The sequence below is a fragment of the Dermacentor albipictus genome, chromosome 7, assembly GCF_038994185.2.
Source record: "Dermacentor albipictus isolate Rhodes 1998 colony chromosome 7, USDA_Dalb.pri_finalv2, whole genome shotgun sequence".
In the NCBI taxonomy this organism is placed as follows: domain Eukaryota; kingdom Metazoa; phylum Arthropoda; class Arachnida; order Ixodida; family Ixodidae; genus Dermacentor; species Dermacentor albipictus.
Genome location: NC_091827.1, coordinates 92,902,393 through 92,915,731, shown reverse-complemented (window position 1 = coordinate 92,915,731; position 13,339 = coordinate 92,902,393). Strand labels below are relative to the sequence as shown.

Sequence of the window (13,339 nt, the reverse complement as noted above, 5' to 3'; positions counted from 1 at the left end):
CGGTCCTTAGTTCGTTCTCAACCTTGAAAGACAAAAATCAGTCACAAGCGACGAAGGGCAAGAAGAGATGTGCACACCACAACGACTGGACTATCTCCTGAGCCTATTAGAAACGGCACAGTCCCAGCAAGGCCAGCATAGCATGCGCAACAGCAGCATCACTAATCACAGAGCATTGGAGACATGATGTCAGATCTATCGAGACCAACCTAAAGCAATCCTTTTTCATGTAAGCGCTCTGAGGTCGTACTAATGCAGTCGTCACCTAATAACCTGATGTGGCGCGCTTTCACAATTTCTCGCTCTTTGTTGCCCTTGCCTCCACCGAGAATTGTTACATTGCTTAAGAATGGGTAACAGCCATATCCATTGCAATGACGAGGCATGCTTCCACCGTCATCGTACCCCAGGGAGGTGGGATGCTCACGCAGTCGGTTATTAATACATCGTCCAGTTTGGCCTATGTAAACTTTCTTGCATGTGAGATGGAACTAATACACCATCCGGACGACACATGCTATGAAAGTGTTTTCGTGCTGCGTTGTGCAAAACCTGCTTCTTTGCCCTTCCTCGAGAATGGCGTGAGTAGTCCATCGTTGTGGTGTGAACGTCTGTTCTTGTTCTTTGTCGCCTGCGACTAGTTTGTTTCTTCAACTATGTACCAACTGGCGCGGATGTGAACCCTTCTTATCAAGCTTATTTGTGAGTCTCCAAGTGTCCGACCCATATGTTAGCACCGGTAAAATCCCCTGATTGTACACCATTCTTTAATAATAATAATAGTAAGTTCCCAGTCTGGAGCTGACAATGTCTGCCATATGCGCTGCAACACATTTTTTATTCTTCTCTAAATTTCCTGCTCATGATCAGGGCTCCCTGTGAGTAACTGACCGAGGTAAACGTACTCCTTCACAGACTCTAGAGACTGGGCATACTGAACTCTTGTACGCTTGCCCAGCAATTCATCATTATCTTTATCTTCTGCATAACAATTCTTCAACTCCACTCTTACACTCTTTCTTTTAAGGTCCTCAATGGTAGGTTGCAGCTGTATCCAGTGTTTCGAGAAAATTTATAATGATGCCCTTTGTGTCAAACGTCAATGAAATTATGCAGAAAGCCTTCTATACACACACACACACACACACACACACACACACACACACACACACACACACACACACACACACACACACACACACACACACACACACACACACACACACACACACACACACACATACATACATACATACATACATACATACAGCGATGGTCTCACTACCATTCAGACCCGCTCAACATTGTAAGAACGTCAACTATTCACTCAGAAAAAATTTTCACTGAAAATACTGTTGGATGGTGCTGTGACAATTATTCCGCTGTTTGAACTAAAGAAGAACAGCAGCTGTCCGTGCAAGACTGCATGCAGTACACGTTCTGCATTTAGTTGCACCACCTAATGAAGTCCACAGATTATTAACGCCTATGTTCATGTCCTTGTAAATTAATTCTAATGTCGAGTGGTGCAGCAGCACTCAGGAAAATTCGACAGCATGTTAAACTCCCGTAACACCTGAAGGTGAAAGCCGGCTGCACACGTGGTAATGCCTTAAGTTATACGATTGGAGGGGTCAGATAACGCGCCTCAGTCTGAAGTAAACGTTAAGCGCTATTGCTCGACCTCCTCAGCGACACATACGAACACCTAATCCTCTACCTAAGAATTCCTTCGTCTTTCTTTCGTTCTGCCTCTCTTCCGGATTTTATCCTTTTTCGTGATTTGTTCTTTTTCTTTGTTCTTTCATTCGTTCTTTCTTTAGTTTCTGCATTCATATTCCGCCATAACCACGGCATTTTTTTTTTGCTTACGGGAGCATGAGCCATTACTGATGATCAAATTTTTGGGGATCACTGATTTTTTTCCATCATTGAATGGCGTCACGTCGTCCAAATGGGACGCTGCCCGAAGCAGCCCCAATTTTGAAGCACAGGTATAGGCTGTTCATCTGGCCCGCAACGTAGCAGAGAGGCTCGGCCTTTCTGTACCTAGGTACGAGCGGCCTGCTACGTGCTGACGCGCGCTGAGAAGGACCAGAACCAATTTTACCGTGCCTTACCACTCGCCGCTCTTTACGTGTATGAGCCACTGGAACGAGCCAGTTAACGTTTTCACACTATTACGCTCTTCACATGTGCACAGCTTCAACTCTACAAACAAAGTAAAGTTTTGGAAAATAGCCAACATCCAGTAATTGATGAGACAGCAGTATGTGAGTACTCACCATTGTCTAGAAGAAAATGTACCTGATCTTGAGTCTCTCCAGGTGATATCTCGAAGGTGGACTCCTTTATAACACTAGAAAGAGCAGAAAGAAAGAGACTGAATGAATATGAAATATGAAATATGAATATGAATATGAAATGAATATGAAAATATGAAAATATTTTCAACCTATTATAGGTTGCAGCGACAATGCAAGCGCTCAGGTATAGGCACAATATTTCAAAACAAATCATATACCCCCCCGTAATTAAACCAACAGCACATCTCCAGAAAAACGTACGTATATAATCCAAATTATTGTTGTGAATGTCCACGACAGCTCTGAATCTTGAAGTATCCCGTTCAAGATGTCCGCATGGAATGACTAACAATTACACTACCGTTATCACCGGTTGCATATTTTGTCAAGTGAGTTTAGTTAGAGAGAGAGAGAGAAATTATGTACGAAAAGCAGAGAAGTTAGTAGCAGGAGTACACTGGGGCAAGTAGGCATAACAGTCAAGTGAAAGAAAAACTTCAAAATGCATTTATCATCGTATGATTTACTTCAATAAATTAGGGCTTTCTGCGTAACTGATGCGCTGGCACATCGTCACCCGCCCCACGTGAGAAGTTTCTTTGTTTGATTGCAGCACTGAGCAGAAGCAACTAAAATGGCTAGGTCACGATACTTGCTATCCGCTTTAGACTGAACACTTGCACAACAAGGAGATAAGACGACATAAAGCCATTTTTACATAACATAACACCGAAAACACTGCACGGGGTGAGTGGACAACAAGAATGATGCAATAATCATTCCCGCGAAATATTTCAATGTGAAAGAGATCGGCATGGTGCGCAAATTTAGCGTTGACGTGTTTTGTAGGTCATCAAGAAGACTATTTATTGTAAAGAGCTGTTCACTGTTAAAGAGAACACCAAAATTGACAAAACGACTTCCATCACTTCCACGAGCGTTCGCAATCTCCAGACACACGGCGTCCGATAAGATTTAATCAATGGATATCAATTTATGAAACATCACTGCAGGCAGGTTACTGTGAAATGATGGGCAGTTATGGACGCTCAAATTCTAGTTAGGTGTAACCTTTAACAATGAAATAAATTGTACGCGAATGTCCTGACGCAATTATGAAGCATAGGAAAGCCGTAAATGGCAAATTAATTCGGCAAACATCATAAAAACATACCTTGGATCTGGGGAAGCGATCCAAAATAGAGAAAAGGATGAAGTAAACAAGACAATTTTTTTCCAAAATAATTTGGAAACATTTCCAAAATCAATAAAAGCGAACACTGGTCTTGTGGTTTGTGCAAAGTGTGCGAGTTTTACGTAAGTACTAGCAAGAATATATAGGCCTCTATAGGCATTGTCGAAAAAGTATGAGTAGTATTATGGCAACTAAGAAAAAATGTGCATCAAGGGTAAAAAAAAATAAAATTGGTAGACCCCGTGCATACGTCGGAGAAATCTTTGATGTTTGCACAATAAATAAATTTAAATCTGCAAAAGAACCTATCAGTCAATAAAATAATTCTTCAAAATGAATTAAAAGGGAATATCTTTATATACTTCGCTGTAATGGGCTCCCTAATTCCACGACTATTTAATGTGCGACTCAAGCTAGTCAACCTATAAGCTGGCGCAGATTAGCACTACAACCAAATTCAATGCTGTCACAAAAGAGTGTGCAATGTAGCCTGTTGTCGGCCATTGCTCCACGTTCGTGCCGTCGCCACCACCTGTTATCTGGGTATCGTCGGCGCAAGCGCAGGTCACGCCTGGAGGGCATTACTGATGTCGCACGCTCTCTCTCTCTACGGCGAGCTGGCCCGATCCGCATCTAGAAAACGACGATCTATGCATCGCGATCGAGCTTGTTCGCGATTGTTTGCTGATGACTATGTATGTATGCAAGAGAGTTGCAGGCCAACAGACAATAATAGCCTTACCGCAATAAGGTTATGACAAACTAAACTATATTTTCCAAGAAAAATGATTTGGTATTACAATTTGTGCCGCTGATTAGACCAATTTGATAAGTGCTTTAGACACGCTAACGACAACTGGTGCGCTTGACCTCGGCCAAACTCAATCCTAATCGTTTGACCGAGCAACAGCGATCACTCTTGATTACCTACAGGAAACCCGATCCCGATGGGGCTTCATCATGATCAAACGTGGCCGTCTAACTCCGGTATCGGAAAGTCTCGAAAGACGCCGGACAAGCTAAATGCATTTGCCCGAAAAAACGACGAATTCAAGTGCATGAACCTTGACGCTCCGCTCAATCGCCTCTGCTGCGGAGCCAATGCAGAATTTCGCTCTCCGCTGCTGACGTGAGCAGTGAGTGCCCAAACACTAGCGTCATCTGCCAATGCGTACATACCATACCGTGGTATAAACTTTTTTAAACAGGGTTGAAGTACCTCAGACAGGCTGGCCAACGTTTCGATAGGTGGACCTATCTTCGTCAAAGGCGGCCTCGTCATCCTCGGCGTGTTAGTTTTAAAGGGCTAGTGCAGTGACGTCACGTGCGGGTGTTGTCGCTGGCGGCTGGTTTTAAAGAGAGAGATTACAAGAGGGAACAGGCGCTGTCGTCCGACGTCTGTGAGCCTCATTCTCAAGACGAAGGGACAAGAGCGTGAGAGTGGGCACGCGGGGAGGAAAGAAAAGAAATAGAAGCAGAAAAAAGGGGAAAAAAAAGCAGGGGGGTGCCAGGGCCGTACCAAGACACAACAAAGGGGGGGTGAAAGAAAAAGAAAGAGAAAAATGAAATCTTTAAGAAATACGGGGGCTTGGGAGCGTGTTGGGAATGCGAAAGGTTAGGAGGTAATCCGGGGGAGTCGTTGGCGGCATGTTTTTGAGGCATTAGAACGGCCGGTCAAGCAATAGGTCGAGTAATTTTGAAATAGTTAAGGTGGCGACGGGGAGTCTGCGGTGCAATGTGTGGGGTGATTGAAAGGCAGCGGCATGGCCTTTCAAGGGGCACTGCCCCACGCGCTTAACGTAGGTGTCGTTACGGCGGCATCCAGAAGGCGATGGTTGAGGCGCCGAAAAAGGCATATTGACTTCGGAATGTGTTGTCGAGGGGGTTTCAAAAAAAAAGACTAAAAAAGGGGTGAGGGGGAAGGGGGGGGCGAAATCGGTATAGCAAACAGGAGGGCGACGCATGCAGAAGCGGGCGCGGGCAAGTGTACATGGAAGAAGGGGATCGTACACTTGGTATAGACGTAAAATCCTGAAAGAGTACAATAAATTGAGTAGTAGGCAGGAATTTTTTTTTCTTTTTCCTTTCTTCCTCTCTCCCCCTCTCCCCCTTTTTTTTCCTCCGAAATGAAAGAGTAGGTGAGGTTAAGAATAAAAGTTGGCTGGTGGCCTAATGTGTTTTGTGTATTGGTTGATGATATGAGAGTTTCAGATTTAAGTTACAGCTTTTAAAGATTCTAAGTTGCCGCGTGCCAAATTAATTCCTGTCGGGTGTAGGCAATTAAACTTGTGTATGAGGTATGATTCCGTGTACTTCCTTTCGCGAGGGGAACGGAAATTTGTTTGTAGTATATAGAGCCTTGCTTTGTCAAACATTTGTCCATGTTCATTAAAGTGGCTGGCTACTGCTTTGGGTAAATTGTGTTTTGTGTCCGCGCGGTGACCATTGAGTCTTGTATTGATTTGTTGTCCGGTCTCACCTATGCATTGTTTGCTACAAGCGGCGCATTCTAGACAGTAGACTACATTGCTTGATGTGCAGGTGAAAGCCGAAGTTACTTTGTGTGTGTAATTCGACGCTGTACTTTTTACTGTAGTAGTGGATTGAATGTGTTTGCATGTAGAGCACCTGGGGCGACCACAGGGATTGGTTCCCAACTTCTTTTTCTGTAGTTTGGCGTGCACAAGAACATCTTTAAAATTAGTGTTGCGTCTGTAGGCTACTCTGGGAGGGTCGGGAAAAATCTTCTTAAGTTTCTGGTTGCTGGTGAGAATCGGGTAGTATTTGCTTAGGATGTTATTCACGTTTGGGAGTGCGTTTGAGAATTTAGTAGTAAGAAGAGGCGTTGTTGTTCTTGTGATCTTCGGGCGGGGCTTGAGGACCTCGGCTCGATCAAGTTTGGTTGCAGCGATGTAAGCTGTTTGAAGGTCACTGTTTGGGTGGTTCCTGTTTGATAGCGTTTCTTTAAGGTGATCGAGTCTATCTATGTAGTCTTGGTTTTCAACGCAAATGCGACGTAGTCGTGTGGCTTGGCCTTTAAAGATGCCTTGTTTGCAATGTCTGGGATGGTGGCTGGTATATTCTAGGTACTGTTGTTTGTCGAAAGGTTTCCTATACAGCGTTGTCTTTAGTTCACCATTGTCAATGTATATTGTTGTGTCCAGAAAGTTTATGCGCTCAGTTGAGGATTCTGATGTGAATTTTATTGTTGGGTGAACAGAATTTAGAAAGGATACATATTTATCTAGACTGTCTTGGCCCTGTCCCCAGATTATGAGTATGTCGTCTATGTATCGTAGGTATGTGTGGGGCTTGGTAGTGCAGCGCGATAGGAAATCTGTTTCTAGAATCCCCATAAATATGTTCGCGTAGGTTGGTGCAAAAGGCGTACCCATGCTTGTACCATGTATCTGTAGGTAGTAACTCTCTTCAAATTCGAAGTAGTTACGTGTGAGAACTAATTCAAGGAGAGACAGGTAAACTTCAGTAGAGTGTTGTGCACTGTGTTTAGACAGCGTTTGTTTTATCGAAGATAAACCATCAGGGATTGGAATGTTGGTGTACAGCGCCGTGACGTCTAGTGTTGCGAGAATTGTGTTGTGGGGTAGTGTGCCTTTAGTATTAATGTCTTCTATAATTCTCAGCAGGTGGGGCGTATCTTGTACAAATGACGGAAGTGTTTTCGGCAAGTTACCAAGGTAGTGGTTAAGGAATGTATGTAACCACTACCTTGGTAACTTGCCGAAAACACTTCCGTCATTTGTACAAGATACGCCCCACCTGCTGAGAATTATAGAAGACATTAATACTAAAGGCACACTACCCCACAACACAATTCTCGCAACACTAGACGTCACGGCGCTGTACACCAACATTCCAATCCCTGATGGTTTATCTTCGATAAAACAAACGCTGTCTAAACACAGTGCACAACACTCTACTGAAGTTTACCTGTCTCTCCTTGAATTAGTTCTCACACATAACTACTTCGAATTTGAAGAGAGTTACTACCTACAGATACATGGTACAAGCATGGGTACGCCTTTTGCACCAACCTACGCGAACATATTTATGGGGATTCTAGAAACAGATTTCCTATCGCGCTGCACTACCAAGCCCCACACATACCTACGATACATAGACGACATACTCATAATCTGGGGACAGGGCCAAGACAGTCTAGATAAATATGTATCCTTTCTAAATTCTGTTCACCCAACAATAAAATTCACATCAGAATCCTCAACTGAGCGCATAAACTTTCTGGACACAACAATATACATTGACAATGGTGAACTAAAGACAACGCTGTATAGGAAACCTTTCGACAAACAACAGTACCTAGAATATACCAGCCACCATCCCAGACATTGCAAACAAGGCATCTTTAAAGGCCAAGCCACACGACTACGTCGCATTTGCGTTGAAAACCAAGACTACATAGATAGACTCGATCACCTTAAAGAAACGCTATCAAACAGGAACCACCCAAACAGTGACCTTCAAACAGCTTACATCGCTGCAACCAAACTTGATCGAGCCGAGGTCCTCAAGCCCCGCCCGAAGATCACAAGAACAACAACGCCTCTTCTTACTACTAAATTCTCAAACGCACTCCCAAACGTGAATAACATCCTAAGCAAATACTACCCGATTCTCACCAGCAACCAGAAACTTAAGAAGATTTTTCCCGACCCTCCCAGAGTAGCCTACAGACGCAACACTAATTTTAAAGATGTTCTTGTGCACGCCAAACTACAGAAAAAGAAGAAGTTGGGAACCAATCCCTGTGGTCGCCCCAGGTGCTCTACATGCAAACACATTCAATCCACTACTACAGTAAAAAGTACAGCGTCGAATTACACACACAAAGTAACTTCGGCTTTCACCTGCACATCAAGCAATGTAGTCTACTGTCTAGAATGCGCCGCTTGTAGCAAACAATACATAGGTGAGACCGGACAACAAATCAATACAAGACTCAATGGTCACCGCGCGCACACAAAACACAATTTACCCAAAGCAGTAGCCAGCCACTTTAATGAACATGGACAAATGTTTGACAAAGCAAGGCTCTATATACTACAAACAAATTTCCGTTCCCCTCGCGAAAGGAAGTACACGGAATCATACCTCATACACAAGTTTAATTGCCTACACCCGACAGGAATTAATTTGGCACGCGGCAACTTAGAATCTTTAAAAGCTGTAACTTAAATCTGAAACTCTCATATCATCAACCAATACACAAAACACATTAGGCCACCAGCCAACTTTTATTCTTAACCTCACCTACTCTTTCATTTCGGAGGAAAAAAAGGGGGAGAGGGGGAGAGAGGAAGAAAGGAAAAAGAAAAAAAAAATTCCTGCCTACTACTCAATTTATTGTACTCTTTCAGGATTTTACGTCTATACCAAGTGTACGATCCCCTTCTTCCATGTACACTTGCCCGCGCCCGCTTCTGCACGCGTCGCCCTCCTGTTTGCTATGGGCAACCAGCGCTGAAGCTTCGCGTGCCGACAGCAGCGCCGTAACACACAGCCTAGCGAGCGGTAGACACAGTTTCCAGTAGCACACGCAGTGATCTCGTGTCAGCAAATTCACCGATTGTCTTGAGTCACACTTTTCACGGCTCCTCAAACGGCAGGGAACCGACGTGCTAGGACGTAGCAGCGCATGCGCTCTACGCAGCGCGCATGGCCATGGACAGAACTTGGCTGGCCGCATCGGGCTAGACAAACATTGATACAGGCGCACGTTTCTTATCGCTAAATATGTCGTGCCATCTTCGTAGCCTCCCTATCGGACGGTTTCAGCATATTTTAGTAACGCATGAAAAATGTCGTAGCGCCTCCTGGCCAGCGCTCGTTCCCCATACCGATTTCGCCCCCCCCCCTTCCCCCTCACCCCTTTTTTAGTCTTTTTTTTTTTGAAACCCCCTCGACAACACATTCCGAAGTCAATATGCCTTTTTCGGCGCCTCAACCATCGCCTTCTGGATGCCGCCGTAACGACACCTACGTTAAGCGCGTGGGGCAGTGCCCCTTGAAAGACCATGCCGCTGCCTTTCAATCACCCCACACATTGCACCGCAGACTCCCCGTCGCCACCTTAACTATTTCAAAATTACTCGACCTATTGCTTGACCGGCCGTTCTAATGCCTCAAAAACATGCCGCCAACGACTCCCCCGGATTACCTCCTAACCTTTCGCATTCCCAACACGCTCCCAAGCCCCCGTATTTCTTAAAGATTTCATTTTTCTCTTTCTTTTTCTTTCACCCCCCCTTTGTTGTGTCTTGGTACGGCCCTGGCACCCCCCTGCTTTTTTTTCCCCTTTTTTCTGCTTCTATTTCTTTTCTTTCCTCCCCGCGTGCCCACTCTCACGCTCTTGTCCCTTCGTCTTGAGAATGAGGCTCACAGACGTCGGACGACAGCGCCTGTTCCCTCTTGTAATCTCTCTCTTTAAAACCAGCCGCCAGCGACAACACCCGCACGTGACGTCACTGCACTAACCCTTTAAAACTAACACGCCGAGGATGACGAGGCCGCCTTTGACGAAGATAGGTCCACCTATCGAAACGTTGGCCAGCCTGTCTGAGGTACTTCAACCCTGTTTAAGAAAGTTTATACCACAGTGTACCATTCCATCTGCCAGCCCCTTTCTTGTTTTTGGACATACCATACCGTGGTTATTTCTTGCTGCGTACAGGTGCCTGATCGAAACAAACAGTGCTCATCCGTTTACAAACGCTGAAGGTTTGCTCCACTCTCAGCTCGTGGAAGCATTAAGGTACGACACCGGCACCGCCAGAGAAAGCACTTCTCATAACGCCGTTGTTCAGAGATTCTGTGCTAGAAACTATTTCTGCACCGTTTTAAGAATCCCGAGCCGTTCCGCTCTGTGAAGGTGAACGATCAGCGGAGGTGTGTGGCAGGCGACGCTGGCATTTGTTTCTTTTTTTATATACCTTCGCGTATACGACGGTGCCATCGCCCCGAGAAGCCAGATGCATGCAGACCCGCGTGACGTTTCGGTGGGACCGCCACCAGGGGAGAGAGGAAGGCAAAGAAATTAGATGCGCAAGCGCTTGGAACGCCAACAAATAGAGGGCGGTGCGAACGTAGACATGGCGGACGCGGGCTATCGTTTATTATTAGCTCTTATCAGCTTATTATTTGGTAGGGGTTGTATTTGGGCCCAAGATACGAAACTTATTTTTTGCAAGTTGGCGGAGTGTCTGAGGCCTGCTTAACCCCACCACGGGTCAGCCCAATATTAAGCTATCTTCGGGATCGGCCCATGGTTTTTATCCCCCGGCCTTATATTCTAGAGTGAATAGAGTGTGAGGAGGAACGCGGAGGAAGCCACCTTGAAGCGCCACCGGATGGCACTCACATCCGCGCATCCGCCGCGACGGTGGCAGCGGCCGTTCGGGGGCAAGAAAAAATTGGGGCAAGAAATGGGGCATTCAGGTTTAAGAAAAAAAAGCATGATAACTGTGCCTCAATTAACTTCTCTTTAACACCAAATGTCGTAGGTTCGATTTCCACATAAGCTCGAGGTTTCCAGTCCCACCGCAGAGCGTAGGTTGGACTGCCTCATTCGCTCTATCTTAATTTTCTTCTTTGTTTTTTGCATGATGTGCGCCATTGTAGCCAGTTGCGGAAGAAGGCGACGCCGAACGCGCGATAAGTGGCCCAAGTTCGTGTCTGCGCAAGGCAAGCCCACATGACTTTCTATACCGCACGCCACGTTTTTCAAACCGCCGGACGCATGATCCACTTCAGGCTTTCACCTTAAAAAGGACCAGAAAGCTCGCGTTCGCGCATAGTATTCGCCGCAAGTGTTTCCCGGTAAGGACCGCGGTTGCATAAGCTCGAGTTGCCGGAAGCGGCAACTGTGTGGCCAGTCTATATAGAAAGCCGCGTGTCGCGGCTCTGCCAGTCGCTACGGTAATCGGTGCGATGCCTCAACATATCGAGAAATCTCAAGCACATATAGAACTGGGCTCTAGTATTGCATTAGGCAGTATCCTAATCGTCCACCAATTCTTATTTTTCGCGTGTTCTTTGCATGCTTATGAAATTGCTTCGATGTGCTCGTGCGCGTGTATGCGTCAATGAACATGTTCAACAGTACAAAAGTGCGACCTTGAACGATGAAAACAGAGCCTTTGCTGGCATATGATATCTCCGGCCCCACAAGTCCAAGCCTTTTACTTGGCGAGCCACCTTTGTGTTACTATAGCGCCAGGTGCACATTGATGGCTAGGCCTTCATCATTCAATATTGACAACAAATATCAAGAAGACCGGCAAGCTAACAAACGAATTTCGCTGCCGAAGTGAGATGAAAGGAAGCGATAGCCTTCAACACCAGTCCCTACTGCTGCAGGTGAGAGAGAGAGAGTATAAATTGCTAGGCGTTTCGAGCGAAACGGGTAGTCTGCATAGACAAGCTACACGCCGTCATATTGTACCATATGTAGTTTCTGTTTCGTCATGATATCAAAATTCATTTAGAGGCGTAGCGATAAAAGCATCTGCGGTTAATCTAACAGCCTGATAAAGTAAAATGGCTCACTATATATGTGTTATCTCCAAACAAACGAAGAGACAATGGTACTTCTTATATTGCTTCGGCTGTAGCCATAGGTACTTACGTCGTAGAAGCCATGGAAAGAAAAGCAGTAAGACGTCGCCTGTAGGCGCTCAAAAATCACTGAAAGCAATAAAAAGGTTCAGCGCTTGGCTGAAGCTGACTGAGGACACTATCCTGATGAGAAGTGCCACCGACGGCGTTTCTGGTGTCGTACCTACACTATACGAGATGAGAGCCAGGCAAACTATGTGGGTTCGACAGCGTCCAAAGCACGTATCAAGTGGATTTTTCTTGGTATTTATTGTCCGTTCCTATCAAGCCGGTGTATTCAGTGTGGTATCCATGGACCTACTCACCGAGAACGCCCATGTTTGTGCGTGCGACGCTCGTGCTAGCAGCGATGCCAATGCACTACTGTCGCTGCCGATCCAGGCGAGTGATGGGAGCGTGACGACGCATCCCACTGGTCTCCTCGCTTTTGCGGTCGAACCGACCGCGGGTGTCTAGAGTTCTGTAAACCTCCATGCGCGAGTCGCGCGAGCGTGTCGATACCCTTGTAACACGACGACAGTGGCGGTGGCGCCAACGGTGCTACCTTGCCTCGAACTGCCCTCTAATTCACACCGCGAGAAAATTTGTGTCATAGAATATCACTCAGCTCAATCTCTTACATTGGTACAGCCGGTAATCATGTCGGATGCAGCTGGCCAACTAATTTTTGTCATTCTATTTGAGACAAAACGAAAGATTGTCCAAATACAGGGCAGCAGTTAGGCAACAGTATGGCGTATGCCAACTTGCCAGCCTAGTATTCTAGCGTTGCTGTAACATTCTTTGAAACGTGCAGCGCAAGCGAGTCCTTGTCGTTGGATAGCTTTGTCTTGCCATCTTTTTACCATGGCACCACTCCCAAGTTTCTTACGTGTGATGATCGACGGGGCTCTTGAAGTACCAAACGTAGGTGCCCTCCTTTGTTTCTTCATTCAAGTAGGTTAGCGTGCTGGTGAGACACTGGAATTCCGCGTCGTCGCTTGACGTGTAGGCCATGGCAATGTTGGGGAACGCGGCCATCGCCTGCGTTCGCAAAAGGGCAGCAAATTTTAAGGTCACCACACGCATGCAGTCTAGCGTTGTGCATGGAGAGCGCGTATCGGCTCAGCGATACTGGAGCATTTTTATGAGGGCATGGAAGTGCAATTTTTATTGTTGTCTTGGACCGCGAATATCGTGCATA

At 45.8% G+C, this 13,339-nt stretch overlaps 1 protein-coding gene and 1 pseudogene across 8 annotated transcripts in view; one reads left to right on the top strand and one right to left on the bottom strand.

Annotated features, from left to right (window-relative positions):
* LOC139048082 (uncharacterized) overlaps window positions 1-13,339 on the bottom strand; it is a 49,752-nt gene that overhangs the window by 11,745 nt on the left and 24,668 nt on the right. For all 8 annotated transcript variants that reach the window (XM_070522503.1, XM_070522504.1, XM_070522506.1 and 5 more), the window contains exons 2-3: window positions 13,028-13,179; window positions 2,286-2,359 (exon numbers count right to left, since the gene is read on the bottom strand). In XM_070522503.1, the coding sequence (XP_070378604.1) occupies window positions 2,286-2,359; window positions 13,028-13,179 (226 nt within the window). The remainder of the gene's footprint in view (window positions 1-2,285; window positions 2,360-13,027; window positions 13,180-13,339) is intronic.
* Window positions 10,630-10,811, top strand: LOC139048176 (U2 spliceosomal RNA; annotated as a pseudogene).